The sequence below is a fragment of the Barbatula barbatula genome (assembly GCF_947034865.1).
Source record: "Barbatula barbatula genome assembly, chromosome: 21".
NCBI lineage: Eukaryota > Metazoa > Chordata > Actinopteri > Cypriniformes > Nemacheilidae > Barbatula > Barbatula barbatula.
Genome location: NC_136784.1, coordinates 21,304,341 through 21,326,507, shown reverse-complemented (window position 1 = coordinate 21,326,507; position 22,167 = coordinate 21,304,341). Strand labels below are relative to the sequence as shown.

The 22,167-nt window shown below is 43.6% G+C and overlaps 2 protein-coding genes across 2 annotated transcripts in view; one reads left to right on the top strand and one right to left on the bottom strand.

The window, feature by feature from the left end:
- The window catches only part of vps52 (VPS52 subunit of GARP complex), a 29,996-nt gene extending 15,270 nt beyond the window's left edge, over window positions 1-14,726 (bottom strand). Inside the window, exons 1-9 of the mRNA XM_079484806.1 lie at window positions 14,639-14,726; window positions 11,638-11,710; window positions 10,492-10,544; window positions 10,345-10,420; window positions 9,971-10,038; window positions 9,386-9,561; window positions 8,881-9,031; window positions 7,361-7,461; window positions 6,174-6,306 (exon numbers count right to left, since the gene is read on the bottom strand). Of these exons, the coding sequence (XP_079340932.1) occupies window positions 6,174-6,306; window positions 7,361-7,461; window positions 8,881-9,031; window positions 9,386-9,561; window positions 9,971-10,038; window positions 10,345-10,420; window positions 10,492-10,544; window positions 11,638-11,710; window positions 14,639-14,707 (900 nt within the window). The 5' untranslated portion in view covers window positions 14,708-14,726. The remainder of the gene's footprint in view (window positions 1-6,173; window positions 6,307-7,360; window positions 7,462-8,880; window positions 9,032-9,385; window positions 9,562-9,970; window positions 10,039-10,344; window positions 10,421-10,491; window positions 10,545-11,637; window positions 11,711-14,638) is intronic.
- A 27-nt stretch (window positions 14,727-14,753) lies between these two features.
- On the top strand, window positions 14,754-21,878 carry rps18 (ribosomal protein S18). Its single transcript, XM_079484805.1, has 6 exons — window positions 14,754-15,069; window positions 15,623-15,721; window positions 17,544-17,630; window positions 17,705-17,806; window positions 19,855-19,946; window positions 21,774-21,878. The coding sequence occupies exons 1-6, from the start codon at window positions 15,067-15,069 to the stop codon at window positions 21,847-21,849; spliced, it is 459 nt and encodes a 152-aa protein (XP_079340931.1). The 5' UTR covers window positions 14,754-15,066; the 3' UTR covers window positions 21,850-21,878.
- The last annotated feature ends 289 nt before the right edge of the window (window positions 21,879-22,167 follow it).

The following is a 22,167-nucleotide window of genomic DNA, read 5'->3' as shown; positions in this document are numbered from 1 at the left end:
ATGCATACCGGAACATTAATAACACGTTTGGGATTCTACTGAACATGGAATCTGACGATTTGCTCACTGTTCGTAAACAGGCTGATGCACTCTGTGCCTTATATTCTTCTGATTTAGATCAGAACTTTGCAGATGAAATTATCCAGTTCAGATGCTTCATGGAGAGTGAGGTGGATAAGTCTCCTCGAAACATGCTGCTGGTGCTCTTAAAACATAGTCTGCAATCAATTTTTCCTAATGTGTTTGTAGCCCTGCGCATTTTTTTGACATTGCCGGTTACAAACTGTGAAGGAGAAAGATCATTTTCACACATGGCAAGAATTAAAAATGAACTCAGAACAACACAAACACAGCAGCGCCTCAGTGCACTGTCACTGATGGCCATTGAATCTCAGCTGGTTAAGGACTTGGACTTTGATGACATTGTAACAGAGTTTGTTAGCAGGAAAGCCAGAAAAAAGTCTTTCTAAGGACAGAGAAAGACAGAAAAACTGCAAAAAATGACTTTCTTTCTTAGTATTTTTGTCTTGTTTTAAGTACAAATATCTAAAAATTCTTAAATTAAGATGCATTTTCTTGATGAGCAAAATTACCTAAGAAAATAAGTCTAGTTTTTAGACATAAAATAAGATTTTTTTGTGAATTTGTGCATAATACAAGCAAAAACAAATCTGCCAAATCTTTTTTTGCAGTAAAGAGGAGAAGAGATACAGCGGAGAAAGCAGCACCTGAAGAGGAGATGAGGAGAGATACAGACAGAGAGAGCCCATGAACAGGAGAGGAGGAGAGATACAGACAGAGAGAGCCCATGAAGAGGAGAGGAGGAGAGATACAGACAGAGAGAGCCCATGAAGAGGAGAGGAGGAGAGATACAGACAGAGAGAGCCCATGAAGAGGAGAGGAGGAGAGATACAGACAGAGAGAGCCCATGAAGAGGAGAGGAGGAGAGATACAGACAGAGAGAGCCCATGAAGAGGAGAGGAGGAGAGATACAGACAGAGAGAGCCCATGAACAGGAGAGGAGGAGAGTTACAGACAGAGAGAGCCCATGAAGAGGAGAGGAGGAGAGATACAGACAGAGAGAGCCCATGAAGAGGAGAGGAGGAGAGATACAGACAGAGAGAGCCCATGAAGAGGAGAGGAGGAGAGATACAGACAGAGAGAGCCCATGAAGAGGAGAGGAGGAGAGATACAGACAGAGAGAGCCCATGAAGAGGAGAGGAGGAGAGATACAGACAGAGAGAGCCCATGAAGAGGAGAGGAGGAGAGATACAGACAGAGAGAGCCCATGAACAGGAGAGGAGGAGAGATACAGACAGAGAGAGCCCATGAAGAAGAGAGGAGGAGAGATACAGACAGAGAGAGCCCATGAACAGGAGAGGAGGAGAGATACAGACAGAAAAACCCCTGAAGCGGAGTGAAGGAGAGATACAGACAGAGCGAGCCCTTGAACAGGAGAGGAGGAGAGATACAGACAGAGAGAGCCCATGAACAGGAGAGGAGGAGAGATACAGACAGAGAGAGCCCATGAACAGGAGAGGAGGAGAGTTACAGACAGAAAAACCCCTGAAGAGGAGTGAAGGAGAGATACAGACAGAGCGAGCCCTTGAACAGGAGAGGAGGAGAGATACAGACAGAGAGAGCCCATGAACATGAGAGGAGGAGAGATACAGACAGAGAGAGCCCATGAAGAAGAGAGGAGGAGAGATACAGACAGAGAGAGCCCATGAAGAGGAGAGGAGGAGAGATACAGACAGAGAGAGCCCATGAACAGGAGAGGAGGAGAGATACAGACAGAGAGAGCCCATGAAGAAGAGAGGAGGAGAGATACAGACAGAGAGAGCCCATGAAGAGGAGAGGAGGAGAGATACAGACAGAAAAAGCCCCTGAAGAGGAGAGGAGGAGAGATACAGACAGAGAGAGCCCATGAAGAGGAGAGGAGGAGAGATACAGACAGAGAGAGCCCATGAAGAGGAGAGGAGGAGAGATACAGACAGAAAAAGCCCCTGAAGAGGAGAGGAGGAGAGATACAGACAGAAAAAGCCCCTGAAGAGGAGAGGAGGAGAGATACAGACAGAGAGAGCCCATGAAGAGGAGAGGAGGAGAGATACAGACAGAGAGAGCCCATGAAGAAGAGAGGAGGAGAGATACAGACAGAGAGAGCCCATGAAGAGGAGAGGAGGAGAGATACAGACAGAGAGAGCCCATGAAGAGGAGAGGAGGAGAGATACAGACAGAGAGAGCCCATGAAGAAGAGAGGAGGAGAGATACAGACAGAGAGAGCCCATGAAGAGGAGAGGAGGAGAGATACAGACAGAAAAAGCCCCTGAAGAGGAGAGGAGGAGAGATACAGACAGAGAGAGCCCATGAACAGCAGCGATACAGACAAAAAAGCCCCTGAAGAGGAGAGGAGGAGAGATACAGACAGAAAAACCCTTGAACAGGAGACGAGGAGAGATACAGACAGAGAAACCCCTAAAGAGGAGTGAAGGAGAGAGAGAGATACAGACAGAGAAAGGGAGCCCTTAAACAGGGGAGGAGGAGAGAGACAGACAGAAAAAGCCCCTGAAGAGGAGGAGAGATACAGACAGAGAAAGCCATTGAACAGGAGAGGAGGAGAGATACAGACAGAGAGAGCCATTGAAAGAGACAAACAGACAGAAAGAGATAGAGTGAGCCCCTGAAGAGGAGAGATAGACAGAGAGAGCCCCTGAGGAGTAGAGGTAAACTGTGTGTGTGTGTGTGTGTGTGGCTCTAACTGCTTTATTGTTCATTTTTTATCTAATACTTTCATGTTTTAGTCAAACTGACCTATGCTGTTTGCCTCCTTTTCATCACTAGAATGGCGAGTAGAGAAAAAAATGGGAAAAGAAGAGAGAGACAGGCAAAAAGAGACAGTCCCTGGATAGCTGAGAAGAAGAGAACAAAAAGAACATCTGGAGATAGGAGACAGAGGATAGACAGAGTAGATGGACAGTGAAGGATTTTTATTGTGTTTTTTATTGTGGTTTAAACGTGCCTTTACAAAATATAACCAGTATGTGCACCAAGAATTTAGGACTCATACTGAGGGCTTTTTCCATAGGAAATGGGTATGTGTGTGTGTTAAGGTCAGGTTACGCACAGAGCGTGTTGGAATGTGTGAGGGTATCATGTAATGTCTTACAGATGGAAGGTGATTTGAAAAACAAGGCAGTGAGCTGATTGGCTGAGACAAGACAAAGAGGAGAGAAGCTGATTGGACCCCAGCTGAAGAAGAGGCACCCCAAGAAATATTATAAATATGCTGTGAAGTTGTTTTTCGGTTGTCGGTCGGGCCGTTGTAAAGATATCAGTTCTTTTTGTAAGACTGAGTCTAAGGCAGCCCACCCACCCATCGGCTGGTGTACACAGCTGATGTATTTTGTTTTAATCTTCTGATCAATAAACTTCAAGATTTTACTTTGACAGGCCTCTCTCCAATTTTGAACATGCAGAACATTGATCGAATGTTCATCAACAGACAGAAAGGAAGCATGAACAGGTGTGTGTTTGTGTGTGAATAATGGAAGAACCTGATTAATAGACTGTATTTATAGAGGTGAGGCAGTAAGTTCTTGCATATGCCAATGAGTTTAACTACACAGGGAAATGTCTTGATATTGTTGCTGCTGGTCCAGGAAAGCAATGTGGTGTAAATCCTGTATGATGGATAATAATTAAAGGTGTTGTTATTGTCCAGGTTGTGATCACATGCTGTAAACTGTCTGTGTAAATCCTGTATAAGCTAGAGGAGTTTCAACAAGTGGTACCCTATAATTAAAAACCTTGTTTGTGGACACGTGTGGGGAATGGGGGCCCTACAAGAAATTGTGCACAGGGGCCTCTGAAGTCTTAATCCGGGCCTGCCTTTCAGAGATCAAATTTTGTTCGACTAAAAACATTCACATTTTGCACAATGAGGCTTGGTGAGTGGATGTGCCACTAAGGCCATAGTTTCGGGTTAGCTAGCTTAATTTTGACCCCTCTCTGTAAACTAAGCGTTAACCTGCTATACAGCGGCACGTATGCATAAAGCGCCGTTCATGACATTGATTGGCTGCGTAAGTAAATAAGTGTGAGACGCATCATGTCATTGGCAGGACAGTGTTAGTCATTGTTTTACTGTAGTTACCACTTGTTGTCACCTGTCACTCACTGACCTGCATTGCAAAATGGTACAGAATACATTTTTATGCATTTATTTACGGATCAGATAGGATTTTATTTTATGTGCTGCATAGATATGCTGTGCGCAGAGATCGCGGGAGCAGTGCGCGATTGCACAAGTGCGCAGCTTAGAGGGAACATTGATCCCCAGTGTTTATCTAGTCCTTAGCACTTTCACCAACTGGACCGTCATGTCGGGGTGTAAATTATAAAATAATATATAAGAGGTGACCACTGCATTCATCCATACAATTGTGCATTACCAGAGTGGAAGTGCTTTCATAAAGATAAATGATATCAACCCAGTGTTTATAATACGATGACAAAACAGGTTTTTCAATTGAATAGATTATGATATAAACATTGGAAATAAAAGATAAACATGTTTCCACCATTTCTAAATGACCCGTTTTAAACCGGTTTCTATTTGCTTCAGCTGAGTAGGCCTAGTTTTGCTTTAAATAGAATGTTATTTGCCGTATAAATCTTTTTCTTTTCTTATTGAGAACAATACAGCATAACAAGAATGCGTAAAATATTGCATATCCATTGGAATAGAGCATAAAAAGATGATAGAAATTCAGCATAACGAGAAGACGCAACAGTACTGATGATCCATAGAGCATAACGAGAATGCGCGCAGCATTAAGGACACGTGCAGACTGCGTGCCTTTAATCTTGCACACAAAGATGATTGTTAAACGTATAAATTGGATTATGAAAAATGATGTGTAGATGTTGTTTCATTAATTCAATTCAATTCAATTCTACTTATATAGCGCTTTTCACAATTTGCATTGTTCCAAAGCAGCTTTACAGGGGAAAATAAGAAAAACACAAAAAAGATCAAACACAGTACATGAATAGTTTAACTTGTTATATAAGCACCTAGTAAATAATATCTAATGTCAGCAGTCTCCCGGTGGATTAATAAATGCCTTTTGCAAATTCATGCTTTTAAAAAGTGCCACCCAGAATTACGCCTATGCAGGGGAGTACCGAATCAATGCATGTATAATGTGGAATGATACGGTTCCATTCGCCAACCCCATTGTTCAGCACATGTCTGTCTCCTGAACGCCATCACAAGCCCCTAGTGGCAACTCTTAACCACTTGAGACCTCTCCAGCTGTCTGGGAGTCAGAGTGATTCTTAGCTTTAAGAAATTTGATGCTTTTATACTTAAATTTAGAATTACGAGTGAATTTCAAGACGACACTAAAATGGCAAATTGAGAAGCTTGATAAATACGAGCCCAGATTAATTATTTAAATTAACGGTTTCATTATCTTTTAATATAGTTTTAACAAAGCAAAAAAGTATACATATTTGTAATAGTTTTGTGAAATTTTTAACTTTTGCACCTTTTTCTTGCATCAATTACTATTATAAGATTCCCATTGAAAATCAGGGAAAGGTAGTTTTTAACAAGGATTTTTATGTACAGCCCAATAACTAAATGTTGGTTTATTTTACCCAAATAAGTTATGGATCGCAGCTGTATATAAATTAATAAAAATATATAATAACAACATACTAATGTAATGTCTGAATTAAGTAATGTCTTAATTCAGCCATGCTGCTGTGATTTCACACTTACAGGCTCCCTAGTGGCATATTCAGAGGTCAAGGGCAGCCATTTCTTTTGTTTAAATCATTGTAATCCTTCAATAAGAATTTAAGAATCAGTCCTAAACTTAACTGAAAGTTGCTTTTAACTTCTTTATAAAAGTATCCTATTCTTAAAAAAGACCTATTTCTTACTACAAATTTTTGAGAAGTTTTATACAAAATCAATGCAAGACTTAATTTTCTTGCAAAACTGCGTAAAAACTCTGTTAAAAGTGCTATGTAAACTGGAAATGCTGTTTGTCATAGTGATACCATCAGAGCAGTCCAAGATATAAACCTATGAACTGCAAAAAAAAAAACTCTCCAAGCATTTGGGACTGTTGTAAAACGTAACACCAACCAAAGTCTCTCACCTGAACTTTCAGCAGTCTACTGATGTACGATTTGAAGTAACTGAAGTAGATCTTGCTCATGGTGTCCACATACTCATCCCGAATCTCCTTAGCAACTGTCCTTTCATTAGCCAACAGAAACTGATAGAAGAACCTGCAAATGCCACAAAACACATATCTACAGTGTAAACATGGGGAGATTTTACAGTTTTGTGCCTCATTAACATGAACAATATGAATAACATTATAACACATGTACTGTAACCTAATACTTACTTGTGCGCGTTCTGCCCCTGCGGTCGACTTGTGCGCGTTCTGCCCCTGCGGTCGACTTGTGCGCGTTCTGCCCCTGCGGTCGACTTGTGCGCGTTCTGCCCCTGCGGTCGACTTGTGCGCGTTCTGCCCCTGCGGTCGACTTGTGCGCGTTCTGCCCCTGCGGTCGACTTGTGCGCGTTCTGCCCCTGCGGTCGACTTGTGCGCGTTCTGCCCCTGCGGTCGACTTGTGCGCGTTCTGCCCCTGCGGTCGACTTGTGCGCGTTCTGCCCCTGCGGTCGACTTGTGCGCGTCCTGCGAGTTGTGACATTCTGCACCTGTAGTCGAGTTGTGCGCGTTCTGGCCCTGTAATCGAGTTTAGGGATGGGCATTTTTGTCAATTTCTTATTTCGATCATTGATAGGTTTCAAAAAACGAGAACTCAAGTACTCGGGGGCGGGGCTTATTCGGGGGAGGTGGTGGGGCGTCCATCATGGAGACAATGATCACAATTTAATATTTTAGCAACAGTTTTTTCATAAATTTTTTCGAAGTGAAGCCAGACATCACGACGTGACTGAAGCCATTTTCTCTGTTTTTCGGTTTGGACTTTGGACCGCTCTCTGGCAATGCTAACCAATCAGGGCTCAAGGTGCCATCCAAAATGCTGCTATAACCAATCAGAAAAAAATTTTCTGGTTTTTTTTAAAACTCAAATCATCGTTTTTATGATCAATCTACGCTGTCACGTTCAAGTACAAGAGTGATCGAGTACTGTGCCCATCCCTAGTCGAGTTGTGCGCGTTCTGCACCTGCAGTCGAGTTGTATGTTCTGTACTTTTAGTCGTGTTGTGTGTTCTATACCTGTTGTGTTCCGTACCTGCAGTCAAATTGTGTACCGCACCTGTAGTCGTGTAATGTGTTATAAACCTGTGCTCGAGTTATGCATTCAGTACCTGTACTTGAGTAAGGTGTTCTGAGGGATCTGATAGTTGGTCATGGGCTTCCTGAATGAGTAGATTTTCTGCAGAATGAACTCACGGATTTTTGAGACAGCCTGTGGGAAGTATTTGTGCATTAATAGAAAAACATTATAATACACTAAAACTGTGTTTTATTACGAGGCTCCACACAATATTAATCACATTAATTTAAAGTATTCTGCTGTTAAACATTTCTATTTAAAGGAACAATACAGGGCTTTTAGGAGGATCTATTGACAGAAATGCAATATGATATACATAACTATTTCTTCAGAGGTGTATAAAGACCTCACTTATGTTTGTAATACCTTAGAATAAGCTATTTCTATCTGCATATAGAGAGGGCCCTCTCCAGTATCTGAACGAGAACAATATTAAAGCGGTTCCAGATAAACAATGACGCTCAAAACTTCTCGGTCACACAGCTAATGTTACAACAACAACATATCTTGGTTCTGACAAACAGAAAACCAATGTTACACATAAACTGATCTGAATCAAAGCAACCTCCTCGGGGGGTTTAGACGATCTTTCTCTCCAACGTCTCTCTGCTGTTTCTCCATAGATATCTATGAGTATCTCTGCTAAAACACTTAGTACCGCGGGTCCGAACGCGTCTAAGCTGTTAAGTCTTTATAACATTAGTGCAGGTCTTAGCTCCGCCTGACTTTGAACCTTCTTGCTATATTACGTTAGTTTTGCCTTTTTACATTGGACCCAAGTTGGATAATAAAACAAGCAGATTGACCAGGAGACATGTGCAAGCAGCTGTGTGGTTATAAGAGATTGTAAACATGTGACTGAGCTGCGTGCTAAACTACTTTCTCTTTCGTCAAACACTACTCCAGCGGCTCTTGCGCTTCTCTAAGGAAGGTCTCGCCCGTTCTTTGGCGTAGTCCTTTGCACGGAGGTTATTAAAAACACTCGGAATAGTGACATCATGTACCCGAGAAGTAGAGGGCTGTTGTCTGATTCCAGCCGTTCTTTGTAGTCCTTGAAAAGTGAATTGGGTTAAAGACAATATCTCGCTTGTCACTGAACTTTTAGCTGGTTCATTTTGCAGGTATTGTTTATGCTCTAACAACAACAACATTACACACTAACTAAAGGATGAAAATTTCCATCACAGGGAATGGCCCGCACTTAAGGCTCTATGGAAGAGATCATACAAGTAAAGGAGAAGACAAACGCCAGTGTCACTCACCAACATAAATAAGAAGCTTCACATGACACATCAATGGTTTCCCTTATCTTTCTGTTCGTTTCAATAGACTTACATCACTGTCACTGTCGCGGCTATCAAGCTGTTAATGCAGCTTTGACTTACTGAGGCTGATTGTGCAATAAACAAAACGCTATTAGTTATTAGGGGGAGAGGCTAGTCGATATGTCTCCGCTCTCAGTTGATATTACATCAACACATCAAATAATGCTGCGCGTTCAGAGGTGATTCAGTGCATCTTTAAGTATCATCCACAAAAGATTTTTCTCACTTTGATTTTGAGACGATCTACAATGTCTTGTATGTCTGAGCAGGCGAGAGTCTCTCTGAAGCTGAGCTCTTTAGCAAAGTTGATCTTGTTATTGAGCTCATGAAGTTGTTCCAGAAATTCTTGCTCTGTGACAGGACTGTCCAAAATCACACTGCAACACAACACACACAACACACACTCTTCTCATCCAAAAGAATAGTATTTATTTTGCTGTTTAAGAACAGAAGACAGACACTGGGTCTCATTCATGTAGTATGCGTATGCACACATTTGTGCGCGAAACCGGCACACAAACGTTTCCAAAATATAAGAATAAAGATATGAACATTGACGTACACGCAAAAATCACCAGTCTCTCTCTCTCTGAGACAAAATGAAAAAATGTATGTTTCATCTTAGGAGTTTCCTTAAGAAGTACAAATGCTTGTATGAATACGAAAAATCTACGCAATTATTAGTGAATGAGACCCAATGTCTAGTTACAACCAACTAATTTCAGTCTTACGAGATCATTGTGCTTGGAACGACCAGTTCATCCACCAGCTGACTCAGCTGACTGCGGACAGCCTGTCTGTTCTTCAGTCTCATGTTCATACTGACAGACTGCTGCTGTAGTGTCTGAATCTCACTGCTGATGGATGACAGGTCGCTCTGAAAACTGCTCAACATGCCCTCCATTCGCTAGAGAGACAGACGTAACAAGCTCATACATTAGTACAACAGTCTCAGATAAATCAAAAACATCAAAGAAATCTAGTCTCCTATGCTTGGTAAACAACAATACTACTACAGCGTCAAATTCTCTATCATTTCGAAGTAGCTTTGGATAAATGAATCAATGTAATCTGTCCCAAAGCACACTCTACACAAGGAAGATTATCAAGACTTCATGGCTCATGTGTTATTATGCTAGTGTACTCCTCCAATTTGACAAATATATGCAGTAAATATTTTAAAGGGTGTATCCAATTTAAAAGAGCATTATTAGCAGGTAGATTAAGGTATAAACTAATGAAAACAAATCTTTGAGATGTCAGACTAACATCAAGTGTCCCTTAACCTTTATCAGGAGATAAGAGTGAAAACTCACCTCCAGGATTGAGTCACAGGCTGTGATCTGGTTGTGTAAAGAGGCAATGTTCTGACTCTCTTTGATATCTACATCAGCCGATGTCAAGGCTTCTCAATAAACAAGACAATGTTTCTTAAGTCCTCATTTCACTACCGGTGACACTGATTTCTTTCAGTATGTAACACAGTAGCGAACCCTCTGTGATGACCTAAACTATCCTAAAAAAATATATTTCAAATCTTTAAATATTATTTTTAATAAAAGTCGGCCGATTTTCCCTATTAGATATGTGTATTTGTCTTTAATTTGTGCTGATATCAGTTTGTATGAAGTAACAGCGCTTCATTTAAAAAATGTTCTTGTGATTGCAAAAGGTTTCACAGTGTGGATACAGTCTTTGATCGATGCTTGTTCAATGCGCTGAAGTTCTGTCTCCACTTGTTTCGAGTACTGTCGCAGGTCAACACCCTGATCCAAGAGAAACGCATTATACACCAGTGAAGACATCACACACACAACATGCTTTACATGCATCTCACCGTCTTCAGAGCCTCCTTCACCAGATCATCCTCAAGATTTGCTTGAATGTGAACTGAGAAAAGAACAAGAAGAGATTGCTCATTACATTGTGATTTGAAATTAATCTGGCCGCTCTTGCATGTCACTGCACTTCTTGTCCAGTATACAACAGCCTTTAGACATTAGGACAGAACACAGCTCATGCTGTACAGATGACACGCCTGACTTTATAACTGCCCAACCACGGGCACGAGGATCCCTAGTGGTCCGTGGCGTCATTGCAGGGGTCGGTAGAACCCTTTAAACATGTCTTGAGTTATTATCTTCCATTCAGGGTGTGAAATTAATAACGCAGATAAAAATCAACCAAGTCATCTATCGCAGTCAGATTATCTGCCAAATTGACCGGTTACTTGTGCTCATAAATGATGTTCATTCACTTTGCAGGGAAGATTCATGTAAACCAAATCATATTTAATATAGCTTCTGCACATTTCTGACTAAAACAAAGCTGTCATGCGGCGTCATTGAGAGCGGTCGGCAGCACTGCAAGAGAGAGTCGGCTGCCCTGTTTCTTTTTGAATTGCTCATGCAGTAGCCTACTTAATGTTGAAGCATATTGGTAGCAAATTTCAATTTGAAATCAATATGCAAAATGTATGTAAAATGACAATGCATTTATGTATTTAAATAACCGTTTAAACCAACATATGTGCAACATTAGGTGCAAAATTAAGGTTATTAACAGGTTGAACATTGGGGAATTTGTTAACTTGAAAATGCATTTAGAGCCAGCATCACTTGTTACGTGGGTTGAATATGAACAGAATTGAAATGATCATCTAGATGGCGGCTTTTAATCTGGAATGTTTGAAAAGTGATCATCTGGGGGAATGTCCTGTCGTGTCATGTCACTTCTGTGCTAAAGCTAAAGTTGATATCCACAGGGATTTTAAGAGTTGGCTCCGACAACATAAATGTCTTTATTCTGATGAACGCAGAGAGACCAGACAGATCTCACCCCATTGTTCTGTTGAACACAACAGAAGACATTTTGAAGAATGTAGGACAGCAAACCGTTGCAGGTGTTGAGATCTGTCTGGTTATAAGCATCCTTCCAAATATCTTTCTCGGTGAAGGGTTGGTGAAGATACTGGAGAACTTACTGTCCACCTCATCCAGAATGAACTCATCTGTTGTGAGATCCAGATCACCCAGATTCAGAGGATCGCATGATTTCTACCAACACATAAACATGAGATAAACATCTGATGAAAGCCATGAGTAAACCACACACACACACACGGCCAAGTATCATTGTACTCCAGAGCTAATAAACTTATTTATTATTTAGAGGTATTTTTGGAGAGATTTTTTGACAAAAAGTGTGTGTGTCTGTGCGCGTGTCTGTCAGTCTGTCTGTTTGTGCGTGCGTGTCTGTCTGTGTGTGTGTGTCTGTCTGTCTGCGTGTGCGTGCGTGTGTGTGTGCGTGTCTGTGTGTGTCTGTCTGTGTGCGTGTGTCTGTCTGTCTGTGTGTGTGCGTGTCTGTGTGCGCGTGTGTCTGTCTGTGTGTGTGTGTCTGTCTGTCTGCGTGTGTGTGTGTGTGTAACCCTAAACATCTGATGAAAGCCATGAGTAAACCACACACACACACGGCCAAGTATCATTGTACTCCAGAGCTTATAAACTTATTTATTATTTAGAGGTATTTTTGGAAAGATTTTTTGACAAAAAGTGTGTGTGTCTGTGTGTGTGTCTGTCTGTCTGTGTGTGTTGTGTGTGTGCGTGTCTGTCTGTCTGTGTGTGTCTGTCTGTCTGTGTGTGTCCGCGTGCGTGCGTGTCTGTCTGTCTGTGCGTGTCTGTCTGTCTGTGTGTGTCCGTGTGTGTCTGTGTGCGTGTCTGTCTGTCTGTGTGTGTGTGTGTGTCCGTGTGTGTCTGTGTGCGTGTCTGTCTGTCTGTGTGTGTGTGTGTCTGTCTGTCTGTGTGTGTGTGTGTGTGTGTGCGTGTCTGTCTGTCTGTGTCTGTCTGTGTGTGCGTGTCTGTCTGTGTGTGCGTGTCTGTCTGTGTGTGCGTGTCTGTCTGTGTGTGCGTGTCTGTCTGTGTGTGCGTGTCTGTCTGTGTGTGCGTGTCTGTCTGTGTGTGCGTGTCTGTCTGTGTGCATGCGTGTCTGTCTGTCTGTGCGTGTCTGTCTGTCTGTGTGTGTCCGTGTGTGTGTCTGTGTGCGTCCGTGTGTCCGTGTGTCTGTGTGTGTGCGTGTCTGTGTGCGCGTGTGTCTGTCTGTGTGTGTGTGTCTGTCTGTCTGCGTGTGTGTGTGTGTGTAACCCTAAACATCTGATGAAAGCCATGAGTAAACCACACACACACACGGCCAAGTATCATTGTACTCCAGAGCTTATAAACTTATTTATTATTTAGAGGTATTTTTGGAAAGATTTTTTGACAAAAAGTGTGTGTGTCTGTGTGTGTGTCTGTCTGTCTGTGTGTGTTGTGTGTGTGCGTGTCTGTCTGTCTGTGTGTGTCTGTCTGTCTGTGTGTGTCCGCGTGCGTGCGTGTCTGTCTGTCTGTGCGTGTCTGTCTGTCTGTGTGTGTCCGTGTGTGTCTGTGTGCGTGTCTGTCTGTCTGCGTGTGTGTGTGTGTGTAACCCTAAACATCTGATGAAAGCCATGAGTAAACCACACACACACACGGCCAAGTATCATTGTACTCCAGAGCTTATAAACTTATTTATTATTTAGAGGTATTTTTGGAAAGATTTTTTGACAAAAAGTGTGTGTGTCTGTGTGTGTGTCTGTCTGTCTGTGTGTGTTGTGTGTGTGCGTGTCTGTCTGTCTGTGTGTGTCTGTCTGTCTGTGTGTGTCCGCGTGCGTGCGTGTCTGTCTGTCTGTGCGTGTCTGTCTGTCTGTGTGTGTCCGTGTGTGTCTGTGTGCGTGTCTGTCTGTCTGTGTGTGTGTGTGTGTCCGTGTGTGTCTGTGTGCGTGTCTGTCTGTCTGTGTGTGTGTGTGTCTGTCTGTCTGTGTGTGTGTGTGTGTGTGTGCGTGTCTGTCTGTCTGTGTCTGTCTGTGTGTGCGTGTCTGTCTGTGTGTGCGTGTCTGTCTGTGTGTGCGTGTCTGTCTGTGTGTGCGTGTCTGTCTGTGTGTGCGTGTCTGTCTGTGTGTGCGTGTCTGTCTGTGTGTGCGTGTCTGTCTGTGTGCATGCGTGTCTGTCTGTCTGTGCGTGTCTGTCTGTCTGTGTGTGTCCGTGTGTGTGTCTGTGTGCGTCCGTGTGTCCGTGTGTCTGTGTGTGTGTGTGTGTCTGTCTGTGTGTGTGTGTGTGTGTGTGCGTGTCTGTCTGTCTGTGTCTGTCTGTGCGTGTCTGTCTGTGTGTGCGTGTCTGTCTGTGTGCGTGTCTGTCTGTGTGTGCGTGCGTGCATGTCTGTGTGTGCGTCTGTGTGTCTGTCTGTCTGTGTGTGTGTGCGTGTCTGTCTGTGTGTGCGTGTCTGTCTGTGTGTGCGTGTCTGTCTGTGTGTGCGTGTCTGTCTGTGTGTGCGTATCTGTCTGTGTGTGCGCGTGTCTGTCTGTGTGTGCGTGTCTGTCTGTGTGTGCGTGTGTCTGTGTGTGTCTGTGTGCGTGCGTGTCTGTGTGTGTGTCTGTCTGTCTGTCTGTGTGCGTGCGTGTCTGTCTGTCTGTCTGTGTGCGTGTCTGTGTGTGTCTGTCTGTCTGTGTGCGTGTGTCTGTCTGTCTGTCTGTCTGTCTGTGTGTCTGTCTGTCTGTCTGTGTGTGCGTCTGTCTGTCTGTGTGTGCGTCTGTCTGTCTGTGTGTGCGTGCGTGTCTGTCTGTCTGTGTGTGCGCGTGTTTGTGTCTGTCTGTCTGTCTGTCTGTGTGCGTGTGTCTGTCTGTCTGTCTGTCTGTGTGTGTGTCTGTCTGTCTGTCTGTGTGTGCGTCTGTCTGTCTGTGTGTGCGTCTGTCTGTCTGTGTGTGCGTCTGTCTGTCTGTGTGTGCGTGCGTGTCTGTCTGTCTGTGTGCGTGTGTTCATTCAGGGGTTGTGTGTGTGATATTATTTGTGATGCTTCATTCAGAAACACAGACAGCCGGAGTGTTTATCAAGATTTAAATGCGTCAAACGTGCACAGTTGAACACGTCACTGATACCGATATATATATATATATATATTAAAAGAAAACTCTTTACCTCATTCTGTAAATAAGCCATCGCACCAGAATCAACAGAAGCAGCACCTTCAGTCAGTGCTTCCGCCATCGATCGCGTCCCTAGTCTATTAAAACTACAAATCCCATCTGCATTTAGTCTTTAAACTACATATCCTGTCCGTATTTACGTCCCATATATATTTAGTTCCGCGGAAATGTGGACCGCTGTAATTTAAATGTTCTGTAATTTAACGCTATAAAACACGAAAGGACGCATTTAAAAAATGAGTAAATTTTCTGCAGTATTTAATGAAGTGTACAAAATAACAATAACTGCATCATAGAAATATATTTTTAAACATCATGCTTCAGTTGGCACAATCGCTTCCGGTAGAGGTTCTCGAGCTGGTGGTAAAAAGTCTCGCGAGAACGTGAAGACTTCCTCTTTGCGCGGAACCAGCGTCCAAGATGGTGAGTGTCAAACGAAATCCTCCATAAACTGACCGATATCTTTCAACATCGGCTCGTTTAGGTCAAGAATGTTTGCAGCGATGTGACGTCTGGCACGTTTAAGTCGTGTTTGATATGTGTCGGGTCATATTAGTGTGATGTGAAGTATAGATTGATCATGCGAGGGATTTAAAGTCCGCGCCGGTGCTGATGAATGTAGCCGCCGCAGCAGCGTGAAATGTCCTTTTCTTGTTGTCGATTATCTGTAGAAACTCGATGTCTTGATCCTTGAAATAGTTCGTCTCACAACCGTTATGTAGAGTCTGTACATCAGCGTGTCTGCTTCTAACACGGCCGCCATTACACCGGTTATTGATTCAACTTGAGTTTGATGTCGTGAAATTAAGTTCTGCTGGGATGTACTTGTAGAAACTCTGGTGAGAATGAAGAGCAGCGTTTGTCTTTTAATTGTATCCAAGAATGAGAACCAACTTTACACATCAAGTCTACGTGAATATAAAAGTCTGTAGTGAATGTAAGTGGTTTGAGATTCATCCAATGTTTCTTCTCGCAGTCGCTTGTCATTCCAGAGAAGTTCCAGCACATTCTGCGTGTTCTGAACACGAACATCGATGGAAGACGGAAAATCGCCTTCGCCATCACCGCCATCAAGGTGAGTAAAGCCGCCGACGGCTCGATGCGACGTCCATCAGACCTCTTGTGCGACGTCCATCAGAGCTCTTGTGCGTGACGTCCGTCAGAGCTCTTGTGCGACGTCCGTCAGACCTCTTGTGCGTGACGTCCATCAGAGCTCTTGTGCGACGTCCATCAGAGCTCTTGTGCGACGTCCATCAGAGCTCTTGTGCGACGTCCATCAGAGCTCTTGTGCGACGTCCATCAGAGCTCTTGTGCGACGTCCGTCAGACCTCTTGTGCGACGTCCGTCAGAGCTCTTGTGCGACGTCCGTCAGAGCTCTTGTGCGACGTCCATCAGAGCTCTTGTGCGACGTCCGTCAGACCTCTTGTGCGTGACGTCCATCAGAGCTCTTGTGCGACGTCCGTCAGACCTCTTGTGCGTGACGTCCATCAGAGCTCTTGTGCGTGACGTCCGTCAGAGCTCTTGTGCGACGTCCGTCAGAGCTCTTGTGCGACGTCCGTCAGAGCTCTTGTGCGACGTCCATCAGACCTCTTGTGCGTGACGTCCATCAGAGCTCTTGTGCGACGTCCGTCAGACCTCTTGTGCGTGACGTCCATCAGAGCTCTTGTGCGTGACGTCCGTCAGAGCTCTTGTGCGACGTCCGTCAGACCTCTTGTGCGTGACGTCCATCAGAGCTCTTGTGCGTGACGTCCATCAGAGCTCTTGTGCGTGACGTCCGTCAGAGCTCTTGTGCGACGTCCGTCAGACCTCTTGTGCGTGACGTCCATCAGAGCTCTTGTGCGACGTCCATCAGAGCTCTTGTGCGACGTCCGTCAGACCTCTTGTGCGTGACGTCCATCAGAGCTCTTGTGCGACGTCCATCAGAGCTCTTGTGCGTGACGTCCATCAGAGCTCTTGTGCGTGACGTCCATCAGAGCTCTTGTGCGACGTCCGTCAGACCTCTTGTGCGTGACGTCCATCAGAGCTCTTGTGCGACGTCCGTCAGAGCTCTTGTGCGACGTCCGTCAGACCTCTTGTGCGACGTCCATCAGAGCTCTTGTGCGTGACGTCCGTCAGAGCTCTTGTGCGACGTCCGTCAGACCTCTTGTGCGTGACGTCCATCAGAGCTCTTGTGCGACGTCCGTCAGACCTCTTGTGCGTGACGTCCATCAGAGCTCTTGTGCGACGTCCGTCAGAGCTCTTGTGCGACGTCCGTCAGAGCTCTTGTGCGTGACGTCCGTCAGAGCTCTTGTGCGTGACGTCCGTCAGAGCTCTTGTGCGTGACGTCCATCAGAGCTCTTGTGCGACGTCCATCAGAGCTCTTGTGCGACGTCCGTCAGACCTCTTGTGCGTGACGTCCATCAGAGCTCTTGTGCGACGTCCGTCAGAGCTCTTGTGCGACGTCCGTCAGACCTCTTGTGCGTGACGTCCATCAGAGCTCTTGTGCGACGTCCTTCAGAGCTCTTGTGCGTGACGTCCGTCAGAGCTCTTGTGCGACGTCCGTCAGAGCTCTTGTGCGTGACGTCCGTCAGAGCTCTTGTGCGTGACGTCCGTCAGAGCTCTTGTGCGACGTCCGTCAGAGCTCTTGTGCGTGACGTCCGTCAGAGCTCTTGTGCGTGACGTCCGTCAGAGCTCTTGTGCGTGACGTCCGTCAGAGCTCTTGTGCGTGACGTCCGTCAGAGCTCTTGTGCGTGACGTCCGTCAGAGCTCTTGTGCGACGTCCATCAGAGCTCTTGTGCGACGTCCATCAGAGCTCTTGTGCGTGACGTCCGTCAGAGCTCTTGTGCGTGACGTCCGTCAGAGCTCTTGTGCGACGTCCATCAGAGCTCTTGTGCGACGCGCCTGTGTTTCTCTCGCAGGGTGTTGGACGGCGATACGCTCACGTGGTGTTGAGGAAGGCTGATATTGATCTGAGTAAGAGGGCTGGAGAACTCACTGATGATGAGGTGGGTGTGAAGCTCCGTCTCTAACACTTGTTGGTCACATCAAACCTGGTTTATTCATGTTTTAATCGCTGCAGGTTGAGAGAGTCGTGACCATTATGCAGAACCCTCGCCAGTACAAAATCCCAGACTGGTTCCTCAACAGACAGAAGGATGTTAAAGATGGAAAGTACAGTCAGGTACGGATGGACAACTGTTTGTTTCTTTGTCTTTCAAAGGTTCTTTTACTGATCATGATCACAACAAGTCACGTGAGTTATGTCACTGTTATTAGTGCTTGTACTTGTTTTCACCTAAACAAGGTTATTTTCCTAAACGAGGAATAAAAAAACATTTACTTAAACTGAAACTTAAATAGTCAAAATAAATGAGAAAGGAAACTACCAGTGCTTATTGAGAAACGAATTCTAACCACATGTTTCTGGTTAATAAATCTTTGTTTTTGTCTGTGTATGAGCTGTGTGGCGATTGAGGGAAATGCCTGTAAAAGGCGCATCGCACACTTGATGGAAACACGCTAGAGTCCTGTGTGATAAACCCACACGGCTTTAAGTGAAAACTAATTCTGTCATCATTCACTCACACTCTTGTCATATTAAACCTCGTGACGTTTTCTTTGGCAGAACACAAGAGATTTAAAAATGTTAACTGGACCCGTTCACTTGCATTGATTTTGTGTCCACAATAGACGTGAGTGTTGTCCGGTGATGTGCTATATGCAAATCAAGTGAATCTACAGCCTTGTTAGGCATTCTAAGTTCCTTCTTTAAAGAAAAATAGACATTCAGCTCAACATGATGAGACCGCGTCCGTTCTGTAAACAATACAAAACATGCACATTAGTGATGCGTGGATGGCGGTTAAATCCGCGGGTGCTGCGGATGATCCTTGGGTCGGGTAATAAAAAATATATTCTGATTAATTGCGGGTGGGTCGCGGGTTGATGATCATTTGTTAATAATTCAATTATTTATAACAACATTTCTTTAAAATACAAATGTGTTTTAATAGCAGTTTCAGTCAGACAACTGGCAATTTTGCACTCATGTAAAAGAAATACGCGGGTGTCGACAGTGGAGGGGGGTTATTTTCTTAATGCAGAAATGGAAGCGAAACAGATCCGGGAGAAACTTTCAGTTAGATGAGTCCTCAGAGGAAAATGTGTTATTCTGGGACAAACAAGATGGCTTATTCCCACGACTGCGGCGCCTTGCACAGCTTGTTGCAGGAATGCACAATATTCTCCTAGCAAGCGAACGCTCATTTAGTGTGGGCTTTAGAGGCGAGGAGGAATCGTCTGGATCCAGGCACAGCAGATGCTATTGTGTTTTTGCACGGTGCAAAAGAAAAGGCCAAGTAGCTAATACTCTTATTGCATTTAAGCTGAATTAGCACAGTTTTGTTATCTGACTTTGTTCTGTTTTCTGGAAAGAAAAAAAGTTATTTTGTTACTTTGAATATCTGTTTTTGGAATGTTCCAGTATAATATTTCAAATTATTTGAGCTGTGTTTGTGTGGTCGAAGCCAAACTTTTTGTTATAAAAATAAATGTTCATTTAAAAGCATTTTACAATTAGCGTATCGTTTTAATATCGGATATTGACAGACTAGTTCTAACGTCACTGAATCTGGTAACATCATGCTTAAAGAAAATAATTAGATGAATTAAAGTGACGATCGGTTGCGGGTCGGGTGCTGATATCTATATCATTGAAAATTATACGTGCGGGTGGATAATTGATTTGAAGCAGCGGATGCGGGTGACATTTTAGCTCATCTGCGCATCTCTAATATCTTGTGAACATTCTATTTTGTTTATTCTGTTAAACATGTAACAATATTAGGGATATGGTGTTAATATAATCATGGTCACATGACTATGAAATTAAAGGTGGTCTTGGTCTAATGTAGAGAATGTAAGAAAAAACAATAGATGTCACCTTTAGCGAGGTCCATCTGGTGCAGTTATTAATGCAATATCGCTCTCATACGAGTGTATAAATGTGCTTGTCTGAAGGATAACCACATGACATTGCTTAATGTCAGGCCCTGGATAATCATCCCTCTGTGTGTTTGTTTGTTTTTTGTTGTTGAAGGTCAATGTTTTCATCATGCTTAATGTGAAATGTTGGTCTTAATTTATAAAAGTGATTTTTTTTTTGCCATTCTATTGAGTCCTCTTGAAGTAAACTATGAAATGGTTAAATGTGAAATGTTGTTTCTCAAGGTCCTTGCCAACGGTCTGGACAACAAACTGAGAGAAGATCTAGAGAGACTGAAGAAGATCAGGGCTCATCGTGGTCTCCGTCACTTCTGGGGGTGAGTGTCACTGCTTGACTACAACGAAAAAAAGCTACTGGACATCATCACTTATAAGTGTGAAGAGATAGTGAGAGAGAGCTATGCTCATGTGCTGGTGACCTGGCAGTCTGGTTCAAAGCTAGGTTTAGTCTGTTCCAGCATGGTCACACTGAGACAGATGTGTTCTTGGGACAGAGGTTCTCCATGCTGTCACGTGAGGTCTTTCCTGCAGAGTTTAGCTCCAGCCCTGATCATTTACCTGTTTGTACCCGTCTAGTAATTAGGGATGCTCCGATCCGATATTCGTATCGGGTATCGGCGTCGATACGTAATAAAATTCTAGATCGGGTATCGGTGACCGATACCCGATCTGACATAAAATTTGTGCTAGACGATGTAAAAGTTCATGGAGACACCGGCGCTTAAACTCTCTCGTGGGCGGCTGCGCATTGCGCAACGTGCGACATCATACGCTAGCAACGTGCGACATCATACGCTAGCAACGTGCTCTGTACGTAGTGCACGTGAACAAGTGAACATATAGCAGCGAACAGCATGGAGCGAGCCAAAATATCTGTCATTTGGAGTTATTTTACAACAGCTACGCCAATAAGTTCCACCGCTTTCATTGTTATGGATGGGCAACCGCTGTCCGTCGTTGCGAAAAATGGCTTCAGACTCCTTATAAACCACCTGGAGCCGCAGTACGACACGCCGAAGCGTAAATATTTAACTCTACCTTGAACTGTACCGAAAAGTCAAAAAGCAAACACATATCCGAAAAACTTAAAGATGTCAATGCGGTGAGTTTTACAACAGATATCTGCAGCTGCGACGTGTCCACCGTGTCGCTTTTAAGTTTAACCGCACACTGGTTGGATAAGAATTTTGTGCCACAAAATGCCACGTTAAATGCAACAAACGTGCAGTTTTACTCAGCTAGGAAAGCTAGCGTTTTATTCATCTGTTTCTGTGTTGGATGTTAAATTTTATTTTCACTAAACTTTAGTTTAGTTAAGTGGACTTTGCTTTAGTGACTAAAGCATTAAAAAGATCTGATTCATGTTATTTTGAATATCTAAAGCAGTAAAGCTATTACTTTTTTGCTCAATTTCAGCAGCTTTTTTTTGCGAATTGATTTTTTAATTATTTTTGCACTTTCTTAAAAATTATTAAGAGATTTTGTTTCCATTTATTTATACCCGTTTATCAAGCTAGTGAAGCTGTTGTTATATTCAGCTGCTTAATTTGCACTTTAATTTTGAATGTCTTTTGTCCAAAGATAGTGAACACTTTTGTTTTATTTTTCATTTGTTTTGCACCGGTGCTGGTTTAATAAACTATTTACTAAATTTGTGAATCATTAGTTTGTTATTTTGTTTTACGGGGTCAGGAAATTTATGTTAAGTCGAGCCTGATGTCTTGCACAGCAATGCACATAGTTTATTAAGTAATTGTGCACTTTAAAATTTTTACCTTAGTATCGGATCGGTACTCGGTATCGGCCGATACTGAATCTCAGGTATTGGAATCGGTATCGGAAGCAAAAAAGGTGGATCGGAGCATCCCTACTAGTAATGGGATTGTTCCACTTGATGCAGACTTCTTAATGTGCTTAAGAATCGCTCTTGTTGTACTTTGTCATGCCCCGATGGATCTGTGCCACCTATTCCTAGAAAGTTACAGACAGGAGAGTTTGATCGGGAAGGCTTTGCGGGTCAGGGTCGAGAACCTCTGGTGTAGAAGGTTTAAAAAAGGCCCTGCATCAGCAGCACAGTCTGGTCTCATTTTCATTGTATTAAAAGCATTTTGTCATTTGTAATGGTCTCTTTATTTTTTCTCTAGTCTGCGTGTGCGTGGTCAGCACACCAAAACCACTGGACGTCGCGGTCGTACTGTGGGTGTGTCCAAGAAGAAGTAAAAGTTCAATAAAAGTCAAGAGTTCAGCCACTCTGTCTCCTTTTGTCTTTTGTGAAATGCTGTCACCTGAGTCACAGAGATCTTGTGATGACGAAGTCTTCTCTGTCCTGTGACGTTAAACATTCAATGGTAAGCAGGCACAATAGCTGCAATTCCACTATCCAGCCAAAAGAGGGTGAGCTAGTGTGGGCCAGTAGCTGCATGGGGTTGAACATTCCTTGCCAGGGCACGGAATTTTACATTCAAAATGAGACTTCTGTCATAATGTTCTCTCATTTCAAACCTGTTTGACTTTCTTGCAACAAAACGACAAAATATA

Bases quoted from the DNA above. Each gene is read 5' to 3' on its own strand.
- rps18 (XM_079484805.1), top strand. The intron at 15,722-17,543 runs GTGAGTAAAGCC...TTTCTCTCGCAG, and splicing joins TCGCCATCACCGCCATCAAG to GGTGTTGGACGGCGATACGC. The intron at 19,947-21,773 runs GTGAGTGTCACT...TTTTTTCTCTAG, and splicing joins GGTCTCCGTCACTTCTGGGG to TCTGCGTGTGCGTGGTCAGC.